Genomic DNA, 21,366 nt, shown 5'->3' on the forward strand with positions numbered 1-21,366 from the left:
GATGAAGTTGAATTGTAAGCTCTTTAACCTTTTTTCTTACTCATGTTTTTCATTCCCTTTTCATAACAGTTCCAGCAACCTTCAAACCAATTTTCCTGTTATCAGTCTCTGTTCTAGATCAGGTCTTTTGTCTTACTTAAAAATAAATAAACAGAACAGAACATTCATGTCATTCTCTAACAATATCTGCCCTGAAACCCTCCTGCCCTCTGTTTAGAAATTCCTGCTACCTACAGGATAAAAGACAATTCTGTCCTCTTGCTGGAAGATTTCTCTCCACTTTTCTCTCCCAACAGTAGTAGTTCTGTTTAGTTCTGAAAAACCTGCATTGAGTTCTTATTTAATTCTTAGTATTATATATCTTTTAAGCCCCTTAATTATATTAATAACCCTCTTTGTCCAAAAATTAGGACTTTGTTCATAACTTATTTTGATCCCTTTTTATTGAGTATAAAAATGAAGATTTTTCTCCTTGATCTTATCTGGCAATTTTTTCCTACCCTCACTATCCTTTTTCTGATGAGCCTTTCCCCTTTGGTTACAGGGGTTGGTCCAGAGGGACCATATTTTCTGGGGGGGGATTTTTAGATTTAAGCTGGGAAACAAATGTCGTCCCCACCCCCCCGCCCCCTGTTGATGAACTTGAAAAGCTACATCCCTCATTCCTCTGATTTTATTTGGATTTTGGGAAGTTCTTCCCAGTATCTTTCTAGTAAATTCTCCTCATTAATTAGATTCAACTGGATTTTGTTTGTTAGGGCATGGACACTGTACATACACTTACATGGTATTAGAATTTATCTTTTCTTGTGTACTTCCTTAGGTCATGAGTCTCTTGAAGACATTTTGTAATCCTAGTAAAAAGTACTTGACACTTTGCCAAGGGTTCAGGAAATGGGTCCTGAATAAGTGGAGCATTTTTCCACTGGAGAAAAATTATGAAGATCTTTTGCTTTCCAATATTGATTCACATTTATTTGTATGAAAATATAATATAAAAAGGAAATTTTTAATAGAATCCCACCATAGTAGCACAGGTATTTTGACTTTTTGTGTCTTCCTTTATAGGCAAGTATAAACTGTTTTCTTTAAAAAGGGAATAGAGTGGAATTTTCCTTTTGCTTTTTTCTGACTGAAGAAAGGTGACATTTTGAAAGTAAAAATTAAGCCACGTTTTTTAGTTTCCTTGGGATTCTTGCTGAGTGATTCCTTGTAATTCATCTCAGCAAAATGTTTCTATGGATATGGTTGTTCCTGAGTTTTATACCTACCCTTGTTTTTTTCATTTTTTTTTTTCCTTTTATCTTATCACTAGGGAAATTTGCTTCAAATTGGGAATCACTGAAAGCTCCAGTTACTTACTTTTACTTTGAATATCTCAAGCACATGGGTTGAAAGTGTGGGTCAGTATTATTTAAGAGTAATGAACTGTGAGAAAAACCAGGATAACTGACAGAATGTGCTGTAGTTGTAGCTGTGATCTGCTGGCTGTTTGGTTACCTGAGGAAGGCCCGGGTGCCCTGGCTGTGGTACTGTCTCTAGGAGAGAGCCAGCTGGTTTGAGCTGAGGATAAAGGCTGACTTCGTTATGCTTTTAATGGGCGGCAGGGATGTGGAGCCTTGGGGTCCATCACTCAGTTCTTTCCAGAGTTCTCAGTTCTATTTGTCACCCTGCCTCCTGATTTCCTTGGCTCTTGCAGCCTGCGCCCAGCCTGTCTCAGCTTCAAGTTAGCTGGTTCACCCCAGCACTGCTTTGCATATTCTGGAATGTAGCTTCTCACCTTTCAGAATCCCTATCAATTCAATTGTGGATTCTCAGAAGATTGATAAATAAAGCCCTCCTACCCCTTTGTGGGGCCTCTACCTGCTCTCTGTGATTGTATGTTTTACTCCCTTTTCTATCTTGGTACTTCACTTCTCTGTAATTTGAGATAGGATTGTCTGGGAGGTCAGGAACTGTGTTGTTTAGACCTCCATCTGAAAAAGGAAACCCAGTTTTACATAAATTATTTATCAAGTAATTTCCACTTTCTGAAATGCGTCTTAAGAAAAAGAAATTAAGCCAAATACACAAGTGCCAACATTGATTTTTAAAGTTACACTAACACCCACATACATAGGTCATATTAGTTCTGCAAGCCCTGACTGTAGTCCCTCCATCCATTTTAGATTAAGTTCTATAGCAGAATTCTCTTTTGGTTTACAAAAATGAGATCAGAGACTAGGAACAGGTGCTAAAGTTAGGCATTGACAGTTGCAAAAAGTGCCAAAATGGTCTGACAGTGAAGGAAGAGATGTATATATCACATATATAATTATAGTATAATTAATAAATATAAACATATTATAAATGGTACAATAAACATCATTTTGAATATATTTTTTTAAAAAACTACCAAAGAAGACCCTTTTGCCTCAGTGACGCAGCCTTGTGTAATAATGGGAACTTCAGCATAAAGGTCTTGTTGGGCTATCATGAGAAAGTTACGTTAATACCTACTTACAGTGGCAGGAAAGTGGGAGTGTTATTGATTTTTTTCTAGATTTTTATTAGTATGTCTGCATTTCCAAATGTATCTCTACTGTCTTGTCACTCAAGGCATTCCATAGCTCCTTGCTTTAAATATACTTTTTTTTTTTTGTCTCTCATACTCCATTTTTTGACCACTTTATGTTATCTTGTAGCATTCATTAGCTTGATAAAATTATCATCTTAATTCTACAGGTGAATTGATATATTGCTATAAATTTGCTATAAAATAGAATTAAGATCCCAATGACCAGTATCATCACAACTAGATTTAAATGCATGGAAAAGATAAATAAAAAAATAAAGAGAGAGAAGTGATAGGTGGCAAGATTATGGGTAGATTTTAAATAATGTTTATTGATATTTAAAATAATGTTTGTTTTAATATATTTAGGATAAAATATACTTTTGGGAGTATAAACTCAGTTCTTCGTAATATGGTCAAAGCAGATATTTTTTTCTCCATGCCACTATGTTCCTTTTTATCACAAATTTGTTATTTTGATACCAAAAAAAAAAAAAAAAAGTTTTGTTGTACATATTCAGTTCTGTTACCTTCTTCTGGGATTTTTGTTTTTTTTCCACTTTATTTACTTTTTTGATACTGGGATGTGCACCCAGGTGCACTTAACCACTGAACTTTTTTTATATTTTGTTTAGAGACAGGGTCTCACTAAGTTGCTTAGGGCTTCGCACAGTTGCTGAGGCTGGTTTTGAATTTGCCATCATCCTGCCTTAGCCTCCTAAGCTGCTGGGATTATAGGTGTGTGCCACTGTGCCCAACTTCCTCTTTATTTTTTATATATTTTTTTCTATATATTCTTAGTTTTCTTACCTCAACCATTAGGGAAGAATCAATTAAAAGTTTGTTTAGTTTAATTTAGGATTTTTTTGGTATATTAATACATGAACATAATGCACAATTTCATTTTAAAGTAAGCAAAAATTTCTGAAAAGAAGGTGACACAAGACTTTCCAGCAAGTGCTCAAGGTGATTTTTATGTTTATCCTTCATTGAGAACATTGCCTTAACATTTTATTGCAGTCCACTTACTACTCTGTATTGAAAGTAATTCCATGCTTTAAGCTCCCTTCATGGAGGGCAGGAGCCATGTTTTTCCCTCTTTGTCCTCTAGGCAATTACCACAGTGCACATTCCAGGATTTGTCTAGTTAAAGTTAACTAAATAAAACAGTAAGATGGTACATTCTCTTGGACTTGACAACTTGCTAGATCTAGAGGCTAAGGAAGGATTGTAGAGTGTGATCTTGGTTTTGGTTTCATCATTCAGTAAACTTTTATTGAGCAATGCCAGATGTTGAGGTTGTGGAAGGAGTAAAACAGCAGTTGCTCTTGAGGAATTCTGAGATAAATACTGAGGGCTGGCACTTTTTGAATGCAGGATGCTAAACATGAGAGACCATTCACATCGTTGTATGGGATCACAGAGGACTGCCTGTTTGGGTCCAGTCTTAAAGGTTGAATGAGGTAACCAGGGAAGATGAGGAGAGGTGAGGAAGAGGATAAGAGGGAGACAGGCCAGGGTACAGAGTACAGTATGGTGAACTGCAGGTCAGTGGGTGTTTCTGGACCTTAATTTTTATTCATTCAGCAATAGCTATTTGGCTAGAAAACTTGCTTTTCAGGTAGGAAAAAAGGAGGCTGAAGAGGAAGGTTTTCTAGATCATAGAGAACCTTACTTGATGTGCCAAAGACTTGGACTTTATCTTTAGGCAATGGGAAGCCACTGATGCATGGGATTTTGTTTGGGAAAGAAGATCTCCTGTTTATAGAATGGATCAGGGATTTTAAGAGAAAGAATAAGCCCCCACCAGGGAGGTACAGGAGAGATACCATTAAGAATATTGAGCAGTTAAATTGAAAGTTCAACTAGTAATCAATTGGCTATGGACAGTGTGGGAGAAGAGGAATATAGGATAACTCCCAGGTTCTCAATTCTGTTGGTGCCACCAGTTGGGACAGACTACATCAGGATAAGCAGGCTTGGCTATATTTTATATGGATAGGTGATGGGCTCCATTGTGTGAGGTGGTGTTTGAAAGTGAAATGCAGTAGGAGTGGGATTGGGGCAGAAGAGAGGTCTAGTTATGGCAGTTAAACAGGAGGTGAGGGTAATCAGCAGGCATACAGTTCAAAAGTAAGGGGGGCAGTGCGGGCTAGAAAGAGACATAGGTGGTACCTAAAAATCTCAAGAATGGTTGAAATTTCCTAGAGAGAGTGTACTAGAATGGACTAGAAAAAGTTTGAGGATGGAACTCTGCACATCAAATTTATCAAGTTAGGAGAAGCAGAAGAAGCCAAAAAAGGAAGGAGGAACATCAGATGAGAATGCACTTAAAAAGCCATGGGAGGTGACAGTTTTGTGGTTAAAAACCACTTCAGATTTTCAGAGGTTGTAAAGAGGTTAAATAAAGAATGAATGAATGTATCTATTAGACTTGACAATTAGGGGGTTGTTGGTGATCTTAGAGGAGTGTCAGTGAAAAGACAGAAGTAGAAGAAAGCAAATTGCAAGACTCAAAAAAATGAATGGGGGAGAAAGTAGAGATGCAACATATGAGCAGAAATAGAGCTAAAGCTAAAGTAGCTTGTTGCCTGTATCAAGATCAAAATAACTACAGACATCTCTTATTCGATGGGGATTGGTTCCAGGACCCCTGGAGGTACCAAAAATCACAGTGCTGAAGACCCTTATATAAAAATGACACAGTGTTTGCATGTAACCCATGTATTTCCTCCTGTATACTCCTAAGTCATCTGTAGATTACTTATAATACCTAATACAGTGTCAATGCTATATTATTAGTAGTTATGCTGTATTATTTAGGGAATAATGATAATAAAAAAGTCTATAAGTGTTTAGTTAGACACAAGGGGGTTTTTTTTTGATTTAATATTTTTGATCCCCAGTTGGTTGAATCCACAAATGTAGAACAAATATAGAAGACCAACTGTACTTGATTGTTTATTTCTGTGTTAAAGAAACATTTGTTTTCCAGTTAATTTTGTAGAGATTAGTATGTGGTTATTTGCTGTGTTCCTAATAATTATTGTATATATTGAAATTATTACCAAAGTAAGAGTGGAACTTTTTAAGCATATTCTATAAAGGACATAGTGATAGACTGTGGTTGTACCAAGGGCTGGGAGTGTTGCTCAGTGGTAGAGCAGTTGCTGAACATGCATGAGGGCCCTGGGTTCCATTCCCAGCACTGCAGAAACATAATCTAACAGAAATAACATAACAGAAATCAGTCTGCTGGGCATAGTGGTATGTGCTTATAATCCCAGCTGCTTAGAAGTCTGAGATGGGAGGATCACAAGTTTAAGGCCAGCCTGGGCAAATAGACTCTGTAGAATCTCAAAGATATGAAGGATTCCAGAATATTTTTCATTTTATACTTGATTTCTTTCTTCCAAAAGGAGTTAGGGCCTGTAAGTCTTATTCAGTGATGTAATATTACTACAGTAGTAATCATGTGCATGGTCAGATTTAATTTATGTAAGATTGTATTCATTGCAGGTACTGATGATGTTGTGGGTCCTGAAGGCATGGAAAAATTTTGTGAAGACATTGGGGTCGAACCAGAAAATGTAAGTCTAACTTACTGAGTTGTGTGACTCAGTCATTTTTATTACTTAAATTTTTTGTTCCTTTACAAATAAAACAAAAATACAGAAATAATGATAGGTTAGTTTTTTATGAGGTCACTTAAGAAAATGCAGTTTGATTTGTAAGTGGCATGGTGTAATGATGGTGATTTTTTTTTTTTTCCCCTCTAGTTTAACTTCTTGTATCTAAAAGGTACAGTGATTAAGTAATTGGATATTTTAAAAATGTGTGGGCATGTGTACCTATAATGACAGAGCAACCGGGGAACCAAGTCACTGCATGCTGTGTACCTTGGTCCCCCTCAATAGTTTTTTCAGTCTAATGTAGAGTTAGTCTTAAACTTTGAATAATTATTCATAAAGGTTTTGAGTAGGTTGTAATTACCATGAATTTTTCACAGATCTTTTACTTCCAGTCGAATTTAGCTCAGAAGGTGACTCTTTTTTTTAGTATTAATGCACTAGAATATTTTCTTTACAAAGATCAGTTATTTTATATGCTTAATTATTTTTGCCTAATTCTTAGCATCTTGTTATCATTGAATTTTTTTTATGTTTCCACAAAATATCTTTTAACATTAAAATGAAAAATTGTGCTCATACATGTGCTCTAGTTCATAAACAATGCAGTTCAGTTTTACACACGCCCCTAGTTTAACAAATGTATCCGAAATAAATGTATTATCTAGAAAAGCCCTCAAGAGGTCATCCCTTCATTCAGACTTTACAAGAGGTATCGGTCCCATGCATATTTGTTGTGCTTTTAAAATTGGGAATGAGACTTGACTCTTTCTTTAGATTTTTTTTGTACCTTTACCATTTTTGTGCCTCTGTTGTCCTCTGCCTCTCACCATCTTGCCTCAAATAACATTTAAATTTTCCGAAGTGCCTTTGGGATATCTTTTTACTTGTTCATGTGGATTTTTGTCTTGTATTTTAGTGGGTTCCAGTTCAGGTAACTTGATAAATTATTCACTTTGGCATAAAGGTTTGGGGATCACTGACTGGATCAATAGTATTTTCCCTGATCTAGTCCATGGACATAAAAAAAGACCATTTCACTAATTTTCAGAAGGAAATTTTCTGCTGGAAGCTGGGCTAAGCTTGATTATTTTCTAACAGTGTTATCAGGGAATGAGTTGGGCCTGGCTGGGGATCTAGGGGTCCTATCCAGAAAACAGAAATGGGCCTGTGATCAGAGGAACCCACAACAGGCCCAGGCCTGAAGTAAGATGAGATGGAGACCAGAGTCAGTTTGCAGGTATGTGTAGGATTATCTGAGCATTTAATCTCAGAGGCAAGAAAGCGTGCTTCAAGGGAGTAATAACTACTCAAAAAAGTTATTATTGCCATTGGGTTTTTTTTTGTTTTTTTGGTAATTTGATTTGGAACTCTTTAGAATTCTGTTTCAGTAAGAAGAAAGCCTTGAAATGTAAATTCATGTTGACGATTAAAAGACCAAATTCAGAATATTGTTCCAAGTATATATTATTGTACTTTAGTTCCAAGATGACACCAATAGAAGTTAGATTATTTTATATCATCCCTAAGAAAGAAAAAGTGTGGCTAAATAAATTTTGATATGCTGTTAATTGTGGATACGTCCCAATTTCAGAGATGTTAACATTTGAAAAATGAGGTGACAGACGATGCCTTGTCTTCACTGAAGAGCAGGCACTTTAAAAATATTTAAAACCTTCACTTCGCCTGTCTTCATAGCTTATGAAATTTAAGCAGGCCTATAAAATTCTTATCTACTTTGATTTATGAAGCTAAGGGCAAAATCCTTTATTTAAGGACTTGGCTTTCTTGTCCGTGAGCTTGAGGAGGTCTGCTTGGTGAAAGGCGGTTTCCCTGTGTGAATGCCTGCCTTGGCTGGTTGGCCTTGCTTCATGCAGACTTGCTGTGTTTGCTTCTTCACCCTCACACTTTTTGTTTTTTAACTTAAGTTTTGAAATGAAATTTTTAATCTTTCTAATGAAGGGTTGAGTAGTGATAAAGCTCATGAACTTACATAGTATGTGTTAGGAAATGGGGGCTAGTTCACTTGGGTAAATTGATGTATTAGGAATCAGAATTCCAAGAAATGTGAGGGCTGAGGAGAAAATCCATTGCTGTGTGAATAATTTAAAGAACTCATAACCCCTTTTTTAGGGGAAATTCTTCTTAGTGCTGATTGGACTCTAAATGACTTTATAAAGAATCTTTTTAACAGTCATTACTATTATCTGCCTAATAATCTAGATTTTTTTAAGTCCAAAAAAACCCTAGTGACTTAAGAAAAATTGTAATGTAGTCATTTACTTGATGAAAGGTCCTAGAAATACAGTAGGTTCTTACTGATAAAATTTCCCAAGTGGAGAACCCTGGAGTCAACACTAGTTGAAGGCTTTTTCTTAATGCCTCAGGCATCAGACACAGCTGGGGATTTGCAGCTTGAGGACTAGCCTGTGGTCAACAGATAAAAGGGCAGATCTTTTGCATCTTCTGAATACTCCCTAACCTGGAGTTTTTAATGTACATGTGGGCTTTCAGAGGCTCATTAAGTCATCTAAAATTGATTTTCTAAACGACTTCTTGCCTTATTATTTCATGTTTTTATATCACTCTAATTCCTTTCACCACCACTGTCATCTGATTCAGTTGGACACATGGATGATGGTGTGGTGGTTTGGGGCTCTTCTTCCAGTTCCGGAAGTGACCCCTTAGGGTCTGTGTAAAGAAAGCACATTAAGAAATTGCAAGTATCTTGGTTCCTGGCTAACTGCATCTTAAAAACATGTATTTCTACCCAGTGCCTTTTTCTGCAACAACTGAGTGCCCACCAAGAATGTATACCTGGCCCCAGTCTAGGAATCGGGTGTATAAATGACTGTCCAGAGATGACCATCCCAGTAGAGTGGCAGGATGGTGCTAAGAAGGCCTTGTCCCTCTTGTTTACCTTTTTAGGAATGCTATGCTTGCTTAGTTGTTCCTTACCTTTCCTTGAGATGGATGAGAAGGAAGACTTCCTGCTCCTGCCCCAGTCATGGTTGGCTTCAACTCTGTTCCTGTGCAGGGCTCTGGATAACTTGAAGCTGGGTGCTCTTTTGAAATATAGGCTTGTTTTTACACTGCAGGTGTTTGGTATAACTTACTTTTGTTCTCTGTGCCATCTTTCTCTTAAGTAGCTGCATGAGATATTGCTAAGCAGTGAGTAACATAAGCTGAGTTGTCACAGTTCTTGATATCTGCAGAATTTTGGAAAACTCAGTAGAAACAAGAATGGCACTGAGGGATTGGTTCCCAGTGGGGAGTGATTGGGCCATCCCACTCATCCTGGGCTTATTCCAGGCACAATGCTCTTTCAGTGGAGTATCCGGCTACTTGAAGATGGTTTTCCCCAGTGGATATGGCCCAATTCACAGACTAATAAGTATGTGTGGTACAGTGTACATCTCCAAGCAGCCATCTACCTTTTAATTTTTTTTTAACAGTATTTTGGACCTTGCTATTTCACTTAATAAAGCTTGGAATTTATTCCATATTTGAACAGTTAGCTCTACCTCATTCATTTTAATGGTGTTACATTATTCCTTTGATTGGAATATATTTAATGAAGAAGTGTTTAACCAGCCCCTCATCAATCAACACTTGGCTGTTTCAACCTTTTGTCACTACAAATAGCACTGTAGTAAGTATCATTAAATATGTATCTGTGTGTACCTGTGCAGGTATATCTGTGGAATACTGAGGAGCAGCTGGGTTTAATTTGGATAGATCCTGAGGAATTGCCCTCTGGTGAGGTTGAGCACTTTCTACTTGTACTGTAAGGCATCACGAGAGTACATGTTTCTCCTAGGCTCTTGTCACAAAATGTTTTATCAAGATTTTTAGATGTTTGCCAAACTAGAACTCAGTTTTGAAGTTATTTTGTTCAATTTCAATGACTAAACCATTGGGACTAGCAGCATTTGGCAGGATGCTGATGTACTTAATTGCTGAAATTTAATTTGTCTTTTGTTTTAATAGGTAGTTATGCTGGTCCTAGCTTGGAAATTGGATGCTCAAAACATGGGTTATTTTACTCTACAGGAATGGTTAAAAGGAATGACTTCTCTACAGTAAGTTCTGAGGGTGCCCTAGTGGGGACCCTGCCATCCCCAGGAGGTTGCCTCTTCCCTGGGACTTCAGGGGATAGTTGAGTGTATATAATGGCCCCGTTAAAAATGTAGAAAGAAACAGATTAAAAACAGCTTTAATATATCGTACTTAACCCAGAATATCCAAAATATTATCATTCCAACATTTATAAATCAATGAGATATTTTACATTATTTATTTAGAGTATAATGTCAAAATATACTCATATGGTATGTTTATGGTCCACCTGGTCGGTTTGTATTAGCCACATTCCAAGCTCTCGGTAGTCACATGTGTCTGCTGGCTACTATATTGGATGGTGCATGTTTGGAGCTTAAAAAGAAAAGGCGTATTATCTAAGCATGTCTCTGGTTTTTAGTTTAAGTTTAGTGAAGTATAACTTTCTGGGTAAAAATACTCATTTTAGTTCTAGGCAAAATTAGAACTTCACTACTCTAGTGATTAAAAAATAATATTTTTGTTTGTGTTACTTGGCCCAGAAAAAGAAGAAAAAAAAAATCAATGGTTCTATGTATTCATCTGTGCTTATCGATGTGTGTACTTGTATGTGTGTGTGAAGGTTTTCATTCAAGAAACTAACTGTTCTGATATATTATGTCTTGAAGGATGCAATTGGGGTGAAGGCTGAACATTTCAGATGGTATTGAAGATCAAATGCTAATTTTTAACCTAGTAACTTTCACCTAAAATACTTGGAATAACTTTTCTTTTCACTTTCACTAGGAATAACAGACCTTGATTTTTACTTGAGTAAAGTTGGAATTGAAATGGCTTTATGATTTTATTTAAATAATGTTTGAGTTTGTCAGCTTTTTTTTGTTTTTTTTTTCCTTATAGTGCTGGGGATTGAACCCAGAGCCTTATACATTCAAGGCAAGCACTCTGCCAACTGAGCTATATCCCCAGCCCTGAGTTTGTCAGCTTTTAATATCGACATTCTCTTGTTAATGTTGGTAGTGCTTTACTTGTATTGTACTTGAGTAGTTCATGAGACCTTTTTACTGTTTTCCATTGAAACCTCAGGACTACTTTGTGAAAAAGACAGGTCAGGCTTCATCCAGAATTTTTTTTTACAAATGAGGAAACTGAGCATAGAGAGGCTAGTGACATAAAGGTAACAGAGATGGGAAGAAAACCCAAGACTTTTTTTTTTTTTTTTTTTTGGTACTGGAGATTGAACTCCGGGGGGGTACTTGACCACTGAGCCACATCCCCAGCCCTGTTTTTTATTTAGAGACAGGGTCTCACTGAGTTGCTTAGCACCTTGCTATTGCTGAGACTGGCTTTGAACTTGTGATCCTCCTGCCTCAGCCTTCTGAGCCTCTGGGATTACAGGCATGTGCCACCACGCCCAGCTGAAAACCCAAGACTTCTGATTCTTAAGTCACATTCTTCCTCTTACAATACTGTCTGACGGCAGATGATTTTTAGGTAAAAGCCCAACAGTCCTTTAATAGATAGTAGTTCCTGTCAGCATGCTCTAGGATTGTAGGATTAAATTCTCTGAAATGTCTTTGTAATTATGTTTGTCACATTGGAGAAAACATCACGTTATGATTTGAAGCCTTAGGATTGTTTTCCTCACTGCCTTTCTGGCTAGAACATCCAGTGGCTGCTCTTTATTGCATGTCCTTGTGACGACGAACGCTTGGCCATATTAGGATTTTATTTTAAGCCTTCAGAGGCAGCACCATCAACATTTTTCAGGTCCATTTTCATTTGTTTTAAGAGGATCTGATATCCATTTTTTAATAGTTTTAAGCTCTTTTTTACCTTTGTCTTTACAAAAGAATATTATTGGGTGTCAGGACTTGCCTGTGTTTTAAGGGCCACATTTTTATTGGGCTTCTTTTACAAAAGAGACAGTTTCCTGGAAGAAGTCTGTGGCTCTATTCTGAAGGCACAAGACTCTCCCACAGGCTCTTTGTCAGGAACTCTTGTCATGATGTGTGATGCAGGTGGTAGTAGGTGGATTCTCACAAGTGGCTGCCACCTGGTCTTTTTAATTTAGCCTGATCCATTATATTTAGGCATACAGGAATCTGCTTTCTGTTTCTGATATGAAACTCTGAGACTGTTTCCTTATCAATGAGGTGGAGATAATTACTTAGAATGACCTTTAAGGTTCTTTGTAGTTTAAACAATTTCAAGAACCCCCCTCCAGCCTCCCTAGATTATTCACTTGCTCAGCAAATATTTGAAAGGCAGTGATATGCCAAGCAGATATTCTAGACCTGGGGAAACAACCTATGAACAAGACAAAGTCTGTTAAGGGCAGGGACATAGAACCAGTGTTCAGGTAAAAGACCCATAAGGAATAGGCTTGTTTTTCTTATGCTAATTAAATTAACTGTTTAATTATGCTAATTAAATCAGCCTGTATATTTAAGGTATGTGTATCTAAAACATAAGCAAACTCAGGTAATTTACACTAAATGGAAAGTAGTTCATCTTTTGAATCATCTGTTTTGTCTGCCATTTTAGATTTTCTGATTTTGCTCAAAGCTGGAATTAATGCATATATGATAAAACCTGTATTTATATACATTACTATATGTCTTAGATGATTTGGATTACTATAACACAGTATTTTCAAGGGGATGAGGATGTTAACTCAGTGGTAGAGCACTTGCTTAGCAACACAAAACAAATAACAACAACAAAAACCCAGAAAAAAAGTACCTTAGACTGGGTGACTTATAAACAACAGAATTTTATTTCTCCCAGATTTGGAGGCTAGAGAGCCTAGGTCAAGGCACCAGCATTCTGGTATCTGGTGAAGGGCCATGTTTTGGTTCATAGTTGGTGTCTTCTAGCTTCATCTTCACACAGTGGAGAGGTAGATGAGCTCCCTCAGGCCTCCCACTCACGAGGGCTCTTACCTCATGACCCAGTCACCTCCCAGAGGCTCCACCTCTTAGTACCATCACCTTGGGGATAAAGATTTCCACATATTAATGGTGGGGGTAAGGGCAAAGATTCAGACCATAGTAGTACATTTGCTTCAAATGCTGAGTTTAAAAAGGAGGTTGTTACTGTACAGGGTGCATGATAGAAATAGAAAGGCCATGTATTTTGGAACTGGAGCTTAAGTCAATTTTGTCACTTCTTGGGTGTTTCTGCTAACATTTCCAAATTGGGAGGGGAAAGTGACAACATGTGGCTTACACCTGGGTGCTCAAAACTGAGTCTCCTTGATGCTATCTGCAAGAATTGCCTGCTGCTCCCCAACACTACCCCTGCCCCCAGGCCTGTCGGTGTGGAGCAGGTGGTGCTAAGAGAGGATGAGGAAGTAACAGCACCTGGCTGGCGGGCACATCCATTCTGCTTGGCCCAAGAAGGCACAACTCTTGTTTGGACTGACTGTTTTATTTACCGCTGTGTCCCAGCATGCAGGTTTACCACTATGAATTAAGCTGCTGTGGAGGGTGGGGTTTAAATTTAAGGAAGAGTGGGAGAAGTGTAGCCGACTTGGGGTAAAACTGATGGTGGGCTGGAGAAGTATATTTGGGCTAAGTCAAGGGGTGGGATGCCTTTTCCTGGGTAATAGGGGAGACCACTTTTGATTTTATAACCTTTGAGGGTCATTGTGCTGATGTGTCATTTCTGAACCTGTTACAGCAGCATTCATGGAAGAAATGACCCCATATGTGTGTATGTTTTGTTATGGGAAATGATACTCCTTCAAAGTGTGGCACAGTCATTCTGACTTTTGTGACTGTTATTCTGTAGGGTACACTGAAGCGCACAGGGAATAAAACTGGGGTTGAAGAGATAGCTATTTTCCAAAGGTCAGGTCTAGGGCTTTTGAACTTCACCGTCACTTCTTCATCGGCTGTTAGTTGGAATAAAGTCCATTGAAGGTGTCCTTGTTGCATGGCCACTAGATGGCAGCCTCTAGTTCTGGACAGTTGACTCAGCAGCCTTTTCTCCATCGTGGGGGGTGAATCCAGAGGCTCTCTTAAGACATGGACAAGGCCCACTAAGAGCAGATTAAACTCTTTATTGGCAGTGTGCACTCTAACGCCATGTAACCACCCTTACTGAGTAGTGAAGTGGAACCCTGTGCATTTTATGTTTAAAACATGAAATCTCATTTACTGCACTCTGTAGTATCTTTTCAAGCACAGGGACATCTCTTCCCAGGATTGGGGTTTGGTCCCAGACTTAGCTGCAGAACTAACTTCATGATTTACCTTGCAGCAGTGCCCCAAAACCTGCGGCTATTTTATTTTCTTTTTGCCACGTAGTAGTTACCTCCATGAGAGGTCCCTGCTCTTCAACCGATGAAAACAAGCAGCTGCACTTCTTGCTCATTGCACAGGACCAAACTAAACTGTCAGCCCAGTGGCCTGTGGCCTATGGCTCTGGTCCTTGACCTTTCTAGTGAAGAGCAGGGGCTTGGTGTTGCCTAGCTTCCTTCCTCTTTGACCTTCCTTCATTATTAGTAATAAATATTATAATTTATATAATAACATTGAGTATTCACTGCTAAGTAATCCCTGCTACTGCTCCACCTCCAAGACTTTCTCCTGCTTACTGCTTTCTTGTGTGTTTTTCTAGTCCCTTTTGGCCCTCATTTGGATTCTTGCACCAGGTCTTTTACTAGGCTTTTAGTATCTCTGATTTTTCTTTCCCAAATCCTCTTCCACAAGGGTCTAGAGTGAGCCCCTCAGGATTGCAAACCTGATCTCCCGTGATTGGAGGTAGCCTCCATGGTTTCTAGGATTTATAAAAAAGCCTTCACGTTGGATCACAGAAGCTCTTTATAGTCTTACCCCCTACCTCCCTTGCAGTTTCTTGTTGTACTGCTTTCCCTCCTATTCTTTCCACTCCGGCCACAGTGGTTTTCCTTGAGATCTGTTCTGCTGCTGGGCCTTTGCACATGCTTTTCCTAATATCTAGAGAGCCCTTCCCACCTCCCCCCAAACACCTAGGACCTGTGTGTGTGTTTTACCTCTCAGCTTATATGTCAATCCCTTGAAGAAACCTTTCCTGATAACTTCTAAAATACTCTAATTTTAATGTTTGTTTTCCAACATCAAAAGGAAATAAAGGACATTCTAAATTATTCTGTTCCATTGAAATTAAATATTTAATTTTGGGCCTTTAGACAGTTAATCCTCTTTTGGCAGGGAGAGGTCCCAGGGATAGAACTCGGGGGCACTTGACCACTGAGCCACATCCCCAGCCCTATTTTGTATTTTATTTAGAGACAGGTTCTTGCTGAGTTGCTTAGCATCTCAATTTTTGCTGAGGCTGCCTTAGCCTCCTGATCCACTGGGATTACAGGTGTGTGCCACCTCGCCTGGCAGTTTATCCTGTTGATATACTAATCGTGAGGACTTGGTAGTTAGCTACAAAAAAAGCTTTGACAAATTTATTGCTAAAAATCAAATGTGCTCTATTATTAACCATATTTTAGTGCATAAGGTAGGCAAAATACTTATTTTGATAATACTTCCTAAATGTATTATCTAGATAAAAATTCTACAGAAAAACACTTGCAACTGTATGCAGTATTGAAAAGCTTTAATGTTGCTAGTGAAAATGGTGATTCTTGGTTCTCATTTTTAAGGGCTGCATATTGCAAATAGTTAATTTGTAAAAATAACCAATTAGTCTCCCTACTTATGAAAAGTGGACACCAAGCCCGGCGCAGTGGCGCACACCTATAATCCCAGCAGTTCGTGAGGCTGAGGCAGGAGTTCCAAGCCACTTCAGCAAAAATCGAGGTGGTCAGCCACTCAGACCCTGTCTCTAAATAAAANCTCTTTATAGAATTGTAGCCAGTAAAGGTAGAAGGATGATAGAAAGCCACCATCTTGTATCTAAGGATGTACTAATTGATTGAAGCAGGTACCAGCAGTGAATGCTAAAACCATGTGTATTGTAAATAGAGGAGTAAGTCTCCCTCATGGGGTCTTTAAGGATCATTCCAACACTGCTTCAGAAACTACTGGGAGAGGCATGATTCATTATACCTCCCGATCTGGAGAGGAGATAGGCAGGCCATAGGGGAGGTGCTCTCAGGGAATGGGCTTGGATCCATGCGCAAGTGCCTTCATTGGGGGAGAAGGCAAAACACAAGCAGAAAGGAAGAGGGAACTTCATTGGTGCATTTCAATATCACTAGGTCAGTTGAGGAGACGAGGAAGGGGAATTAGCGGCAGGGACCATCTGTGTTACATTATGCACCTGGTCTCCTGGGCAGACTATTAACAGTCTTTTTGTGGGCATGTCGGGGCATCAAGAAAATATGAAGTTTAAAAAATTTACACATTGAGCAAAATGTTGAAGAACAAGACAATTTAGTCTCAAGGTGTCAACCCACAGATACTTAACACTCCAAAGGGAGACAAGTACCTTTAAATGGAGAACCCGGTAGACATCACCTTAACCATCATCTTAATTTCAGCAGTAATGAGACAGGCGACATGATGAGCCTCCCCCTGGGGTATCCTGGAAGGACACAATGCGACATGGAGTGGTCCTGTCAAGTGTTGAGCCTACACAGAATTGTGGAGAAATTACCTGACAAATTGATGTGCTATAAAAATAACTGATCTGTCTCTTAAAAAATGATGACAGTCACTGTAAAGGAAGTTTGGAGAACAATTGGGAAATGTGCATGTGGACTGTATGTTAGCTGAGAAAGTGAAAGTGATAGACTGAAGAGGGTTGGCACTATCCAAGTGTTTAGTGGGGCAGTGGCATTATGTTTGCAGCTTCCACACGTATAGAAAATAGTGCAGAGGAAAACATAAATGTGCCAGAAGCAGGGGTGTGGTAAGGAGGTGCTTATTTACTATTCTATCAACTTGTCTATAAATATGAAATTTATTTTAAAAAAATCATTTTTGGATATGTTCCAACTTCAGGGTTTGTTTTTTTTTTCCTTCCTTTGGGTGTTGTGTTTTATGTTGTCCCAGTTTCAAAACAAAGATTGTAATTTGCTGTTTTCTTTTTTCCCTAGATGTGATACAACAGAAAAACTCAGAAATACTTTGGATTATTTACGATCATTATTAAATGATTCCACAAACTTTAAGCTTATTTACAGATACGCATTTGACTTTGCACGGGTGAGTTCTCTGGAGCCTATCCAGATGTTTCCCTCCCCCGTCCCCCCACTTTTTATTGCCTTTTGAGGTTTGTTTTTACATACCACAGCAAAGATCATGAAAAAGTTACTCCCAGGATGCTAGTTAGTATTTCTTTATACATGTACAATTTAAAAAAAAATAATTGATCTGGGTAAAGATTTTGGTATATAAGCAAAAAGCTATAGTGGCAGACCTTGACCTTTACTAGCTCTTGTGATAAAAGTAACATACATGGGCATGTGATAAACTGTTTTAAATGTTTCTTAGGTAAACTTGAAAAAGCTCTTCTCATAGAATGATAAACCTTTGCACCTCACGGTACTAGATAGAATCAGCTAACCACATCTAATCTAGTTTCACTTGGTGCTATCATATTATTTAGAAATTGTGTGAATTTCAAACAGCTTATTTCCTGTTTATTACATAGTGAGTCAAGTCCAAGTATGTGATAGCAGTGGTTCTTTGGTGTGAAGTAAGGCTTATGATTTGGCCTGGTCACCATAGGTAGTGAATCCTCAGGCACCAGTTGGCATTGTCATTCAGACACAAGCCACAGCCCTTACAATTAGAATTTTTTCTATAGTGATGTTTTCTATAGTCTGTGTGTTTAGTGGATTTGAGTGACTAGACTTTCTTGATTGATTGCATTCTTCTTCTTCTTCTTTTTTAATGCAGAGAACTTGGTGATGAGTTATTCTTTCTTCAGCATCACCATTTTTTTTTTCCACTTTTTACTCTTTCTGGCTCTGCCAGTTTAGTACCAAAGGTTTAATCCATGGTGAATGCTGATGCTTCTGTAGTAACACATTAGTAGCTCTCTGTGGTGCCCTCGGTGCATTTTTCCTTTATTGCAACCTTCTAATAAAATCACAACATGCATGGAAATACATTGGTGCTAGAAATAAGGTGAAATTCAGACGTAGTGTTTGACTAAATGGTACCTGATTGTATATAGAAGTTAGTTGCTGTATGTTTTTAGAATAGATACTAGTTTCTAGGATTAAATAGTTTATTACAAGAAGATTGTTTTTCCTCTCCTTCCATAGTCAGCTGTTGTTTATGGTGTGGGTAGAAGTCCGTTTAGAAGCATCATATTTCCTACACCTAAGTCAACTGTTTTCTGAATACTTTGTTTGGAGGGTGGGTCAAAATTCTCCCAGATAGCTGCTATGCTTTAAGATTCACGTTGTTTTACTCTTTTCTGACTTCACCCCATGGTGGCTCATCTTACAGGAGCTCTTGGCCATCTCTTTCTTGATGCCACTGCAGCCTCCCCTGTTGAGGCCCTCGTTACTCCTAACCCGCACTCTTATTTCTCCTGTTTCCATGTTCTTTCACTTTTCATCCAGCATTCACATCAGTAGGGTGTCAATACTCTTCCTTCACTCATCCTGTTCCCTAGAGACTTCAATAACTTCCCATTGCCTTTATGATAGCAAAGTGCTTCCTGGTATTTACAGTCCAGTTAGCCTCATAGCATCTCTCAGGAACAGCCAGAGATGGTTTCATGCACTTCACAAGGGAGGGAAGTGGGCCTCAGAAAAGTGGAAGAATTTGATGCTGGTCACCTTGTTGGTAGACAGTAGATCCACAACTTAAACCAAGGTCTTTTGACTTCAGGTCTAGTTTGTGGCTTCTTCCTGGGCCTCCCAGTCGAGTCTCAAGCTGCTTCACCTCGCATTGCCTGTGTCATGGGGAAATTGTATTAGAGGCTGCTCACTGAGCCTGCCACCTGGCCTCTCAGCCTTTTTGCTTTCTGCCATTGCTTATCCAGGGTCCTTGCCTAGAGCCCTGTTTGCACTGGCATGACTTGCTCTATCTCCAGTCTGTCTGGGTCCCAGCCACATGCTTTTGCTCCTAGGCAGCCTCCTAGATCTTCCTGTCTTGGAAGGCTCTGCTGTCTTCCCTTATGTTACCCTAATATCTCCTCTGCGTGGCTTTGGAGTTTGGTGCAGGCCTTCATTTTTCCTGATTGGTTGAGAAACTGTGCGTTTTCTTCTTTCATTTACCAACAACAGCCAGCACAGTTCTTTGCTTTTAAAGAGGATTTCGTAAAAAATTTGTGAATTAAGCCCTTTTATGTAATGCTGAAAACAGCCACCGATATTGAATCTTTGTTTAATTACCATAGTGTTGAGAGCCACAGCCGAAGGGGCCCCAGCAAACTTGCAGCTGCCAGCAAACTTCCAGCTGCCAGCAAACTTCCAGCTGCCAGCTGATGATTGGTTCACAGCGGCCCCAGCAAACTTCTAGCTGCCAACTGATTGGCTCCTCTGTGGTGATGCTCATTGGCAGCTGGAAGTTTGCTGGGGCCCCTTCAGCTGTGGCTCTCAACACCATAGCACTTCAATTCAGCTTCAGATGTTCTAAGATTAATTTGTTAATGAATCTTTTTTTTTTTTTTTTTGCTTTGTTTAGTTGTATCCCACAGTTTTTGAGATGTTGAATTTTCATTTGCATTCAGTTAGAAATATTTTCCATTTTACCTTGTGATTTATTTCCTGACCCATTGGGTATTTAGAAGTGTGTTGCTTATTTTCCTAGTATTTAGGATTTTTTAGATAATCTTTCCATTGTGGATATCTAATTTAATTCAATGGTGGTCAAAGAACATGTACCCTTTGGGATTTCAATCTATTTAATTTATGATCCAGAATATGGTCTGCTGTGATGTATGTTTGATATGTACTTGAAAAGAATATTTTGCTGTTGTTAAGTGGAGTGCTCTATAAGTGACTATTAGGTCAGGTTGGTTGATATGTTGTTCAGGTCTTCTGTCCTTGTGATTTCTGTCTACTGGTTCTTTTCAGTAACTAAGAAAGGAATGTTGAATTTCCCAATTATAATTTCTAATGATTTCTTCTGCATTTCTTTTGTTAGTTTGTTTCTTCAGGTATTTTGAAGCTTAGATGTTAGGCTTCAGTTTACTTAGTATTGTTCCCTGTGGATGAAATGACCATTTAGCATTGTGAAGGATCTCTCTTTATCTCTTGTAGTATTCCTTGTTCTGAAGTCTGCTTTGTCAAATATACCCCCTCCAGCTTTCTTTTCATTATGTTTGCATGATTCATCTTTTTTCCTTCCTTTTACTTTTAACTTACTGGTTTCTCTATATTTAAGGTGGATTTTTTTCTTTTTTAATAAATGGCATGTAGTTGGGTCTTACAAATATCTTTCTTAATTGAAATATGCAAATCATGTACACTTAATGTAATGATTAGGATGGTTAAGTTTCTGTTTCTCATCTTGCTATGTTCCCTCTATCCATCTGTTCTTGTTTTTTCATTCCTATTTATGTGTTTTGGGGGATGAAAGGTATTTAGTTTCATTGATTCCACTTTATTTCCCCTATTGCCTTATTAGCTGTATCTCCATTTTATTATTTTGGTGGTTACTCTAGGCTTTGCAGTATTCATCTTTAAAGTTTTACCATCTATCTTCAAAGAATATTTATTATACCTCTTCATGTAAGAACACGAGAACATGATAATTTGCCCTCCCATACTTAAAGCTTCTTTAACACATTTTACTGCTATAAATCTCACAAGATGTTATCTTTTTTGAATTAAATAGTCAAACATGTCTGTTACAGGTACTCAACTTGATGCCATTTCTATGCTCTTTATTCCTTTTGTATAGATCTGGATTCTATCTGGTATCATTTTCCTTTTGCCTAAAATAACATTTCTCAAGGTGCAGATCTACCGGTGATGAATTTTCTAAGCTTTTATTTTTGCCTTCAGTTTAGTCTGATACTTCTCAGAGAAGTATTCTAGGTTGACATTTTATTATTTCAGTGATATTTCCTCATTGTCTTCTGTAATATTGTATACTAGTTTCTCATGATAAGCCTATTGTTCTTATCTTTGTTCCTTTGAACATAATGTCTTTTTTGTTTGTTTTCTGACTGCATTTATTCACTGCTTTTCAGCACGTACTTGTGATATTCCAGGCA

The 21,366-nt window shown here is 38.3% G+C and overlaps 1 protein-coding gene across 8 annotated transcripts in view; it reads left to right on the forward strand.

Moving 5' to 3' along the window:
- The window catches only part of Dcun1d4 (defective in cullin neddylation 1 domain containing 4), a 73,053-nt gene that overhangs the window by 38,146 nt on the left and 13,541 nt on the right, over nt 1–21,366 (forward strand). For 6 of the 8 annotated variants that reach the window (XM_048784454.1, XM_015482096.2, XM_048784459.1 and 3 more), the window contains 3 exons: nt 6,074–6,144; nt 10,174–10,265; nt 17,282–17,390. In XM_048784454.1, coding sequence (XP_048640411.1) covers nt 6,074–6,144; nt 10,174–10,265; nt 17,282–17,390 — 272 coding nt within the window. Of the gene's footprint in view, nt 1–1,225; nt 1,233–6,073; nt 6,145–7,284; nt 7,424–10,173; nt 10,266–17,281; nt 17,391–21,366 lie in introns of those variants that run through there. The other 2 variants (XM_048784457.1, XM_048784458.1) reach the window with 2 other exon arrangements.

This window comes from Marmota marmota, unplaced genomic scaffold (assembly GCF_001458135.2).
Source record: "Marmota marmota marmota unplaced genomic scaffold, marMar, whole genome shotgun sequence".
Lineage (NCBI taxonomy): Eukaryota > Metazoa > Chordata > Mammalia > Rodentia > Sciuridae > Marmota > Marmota marmota.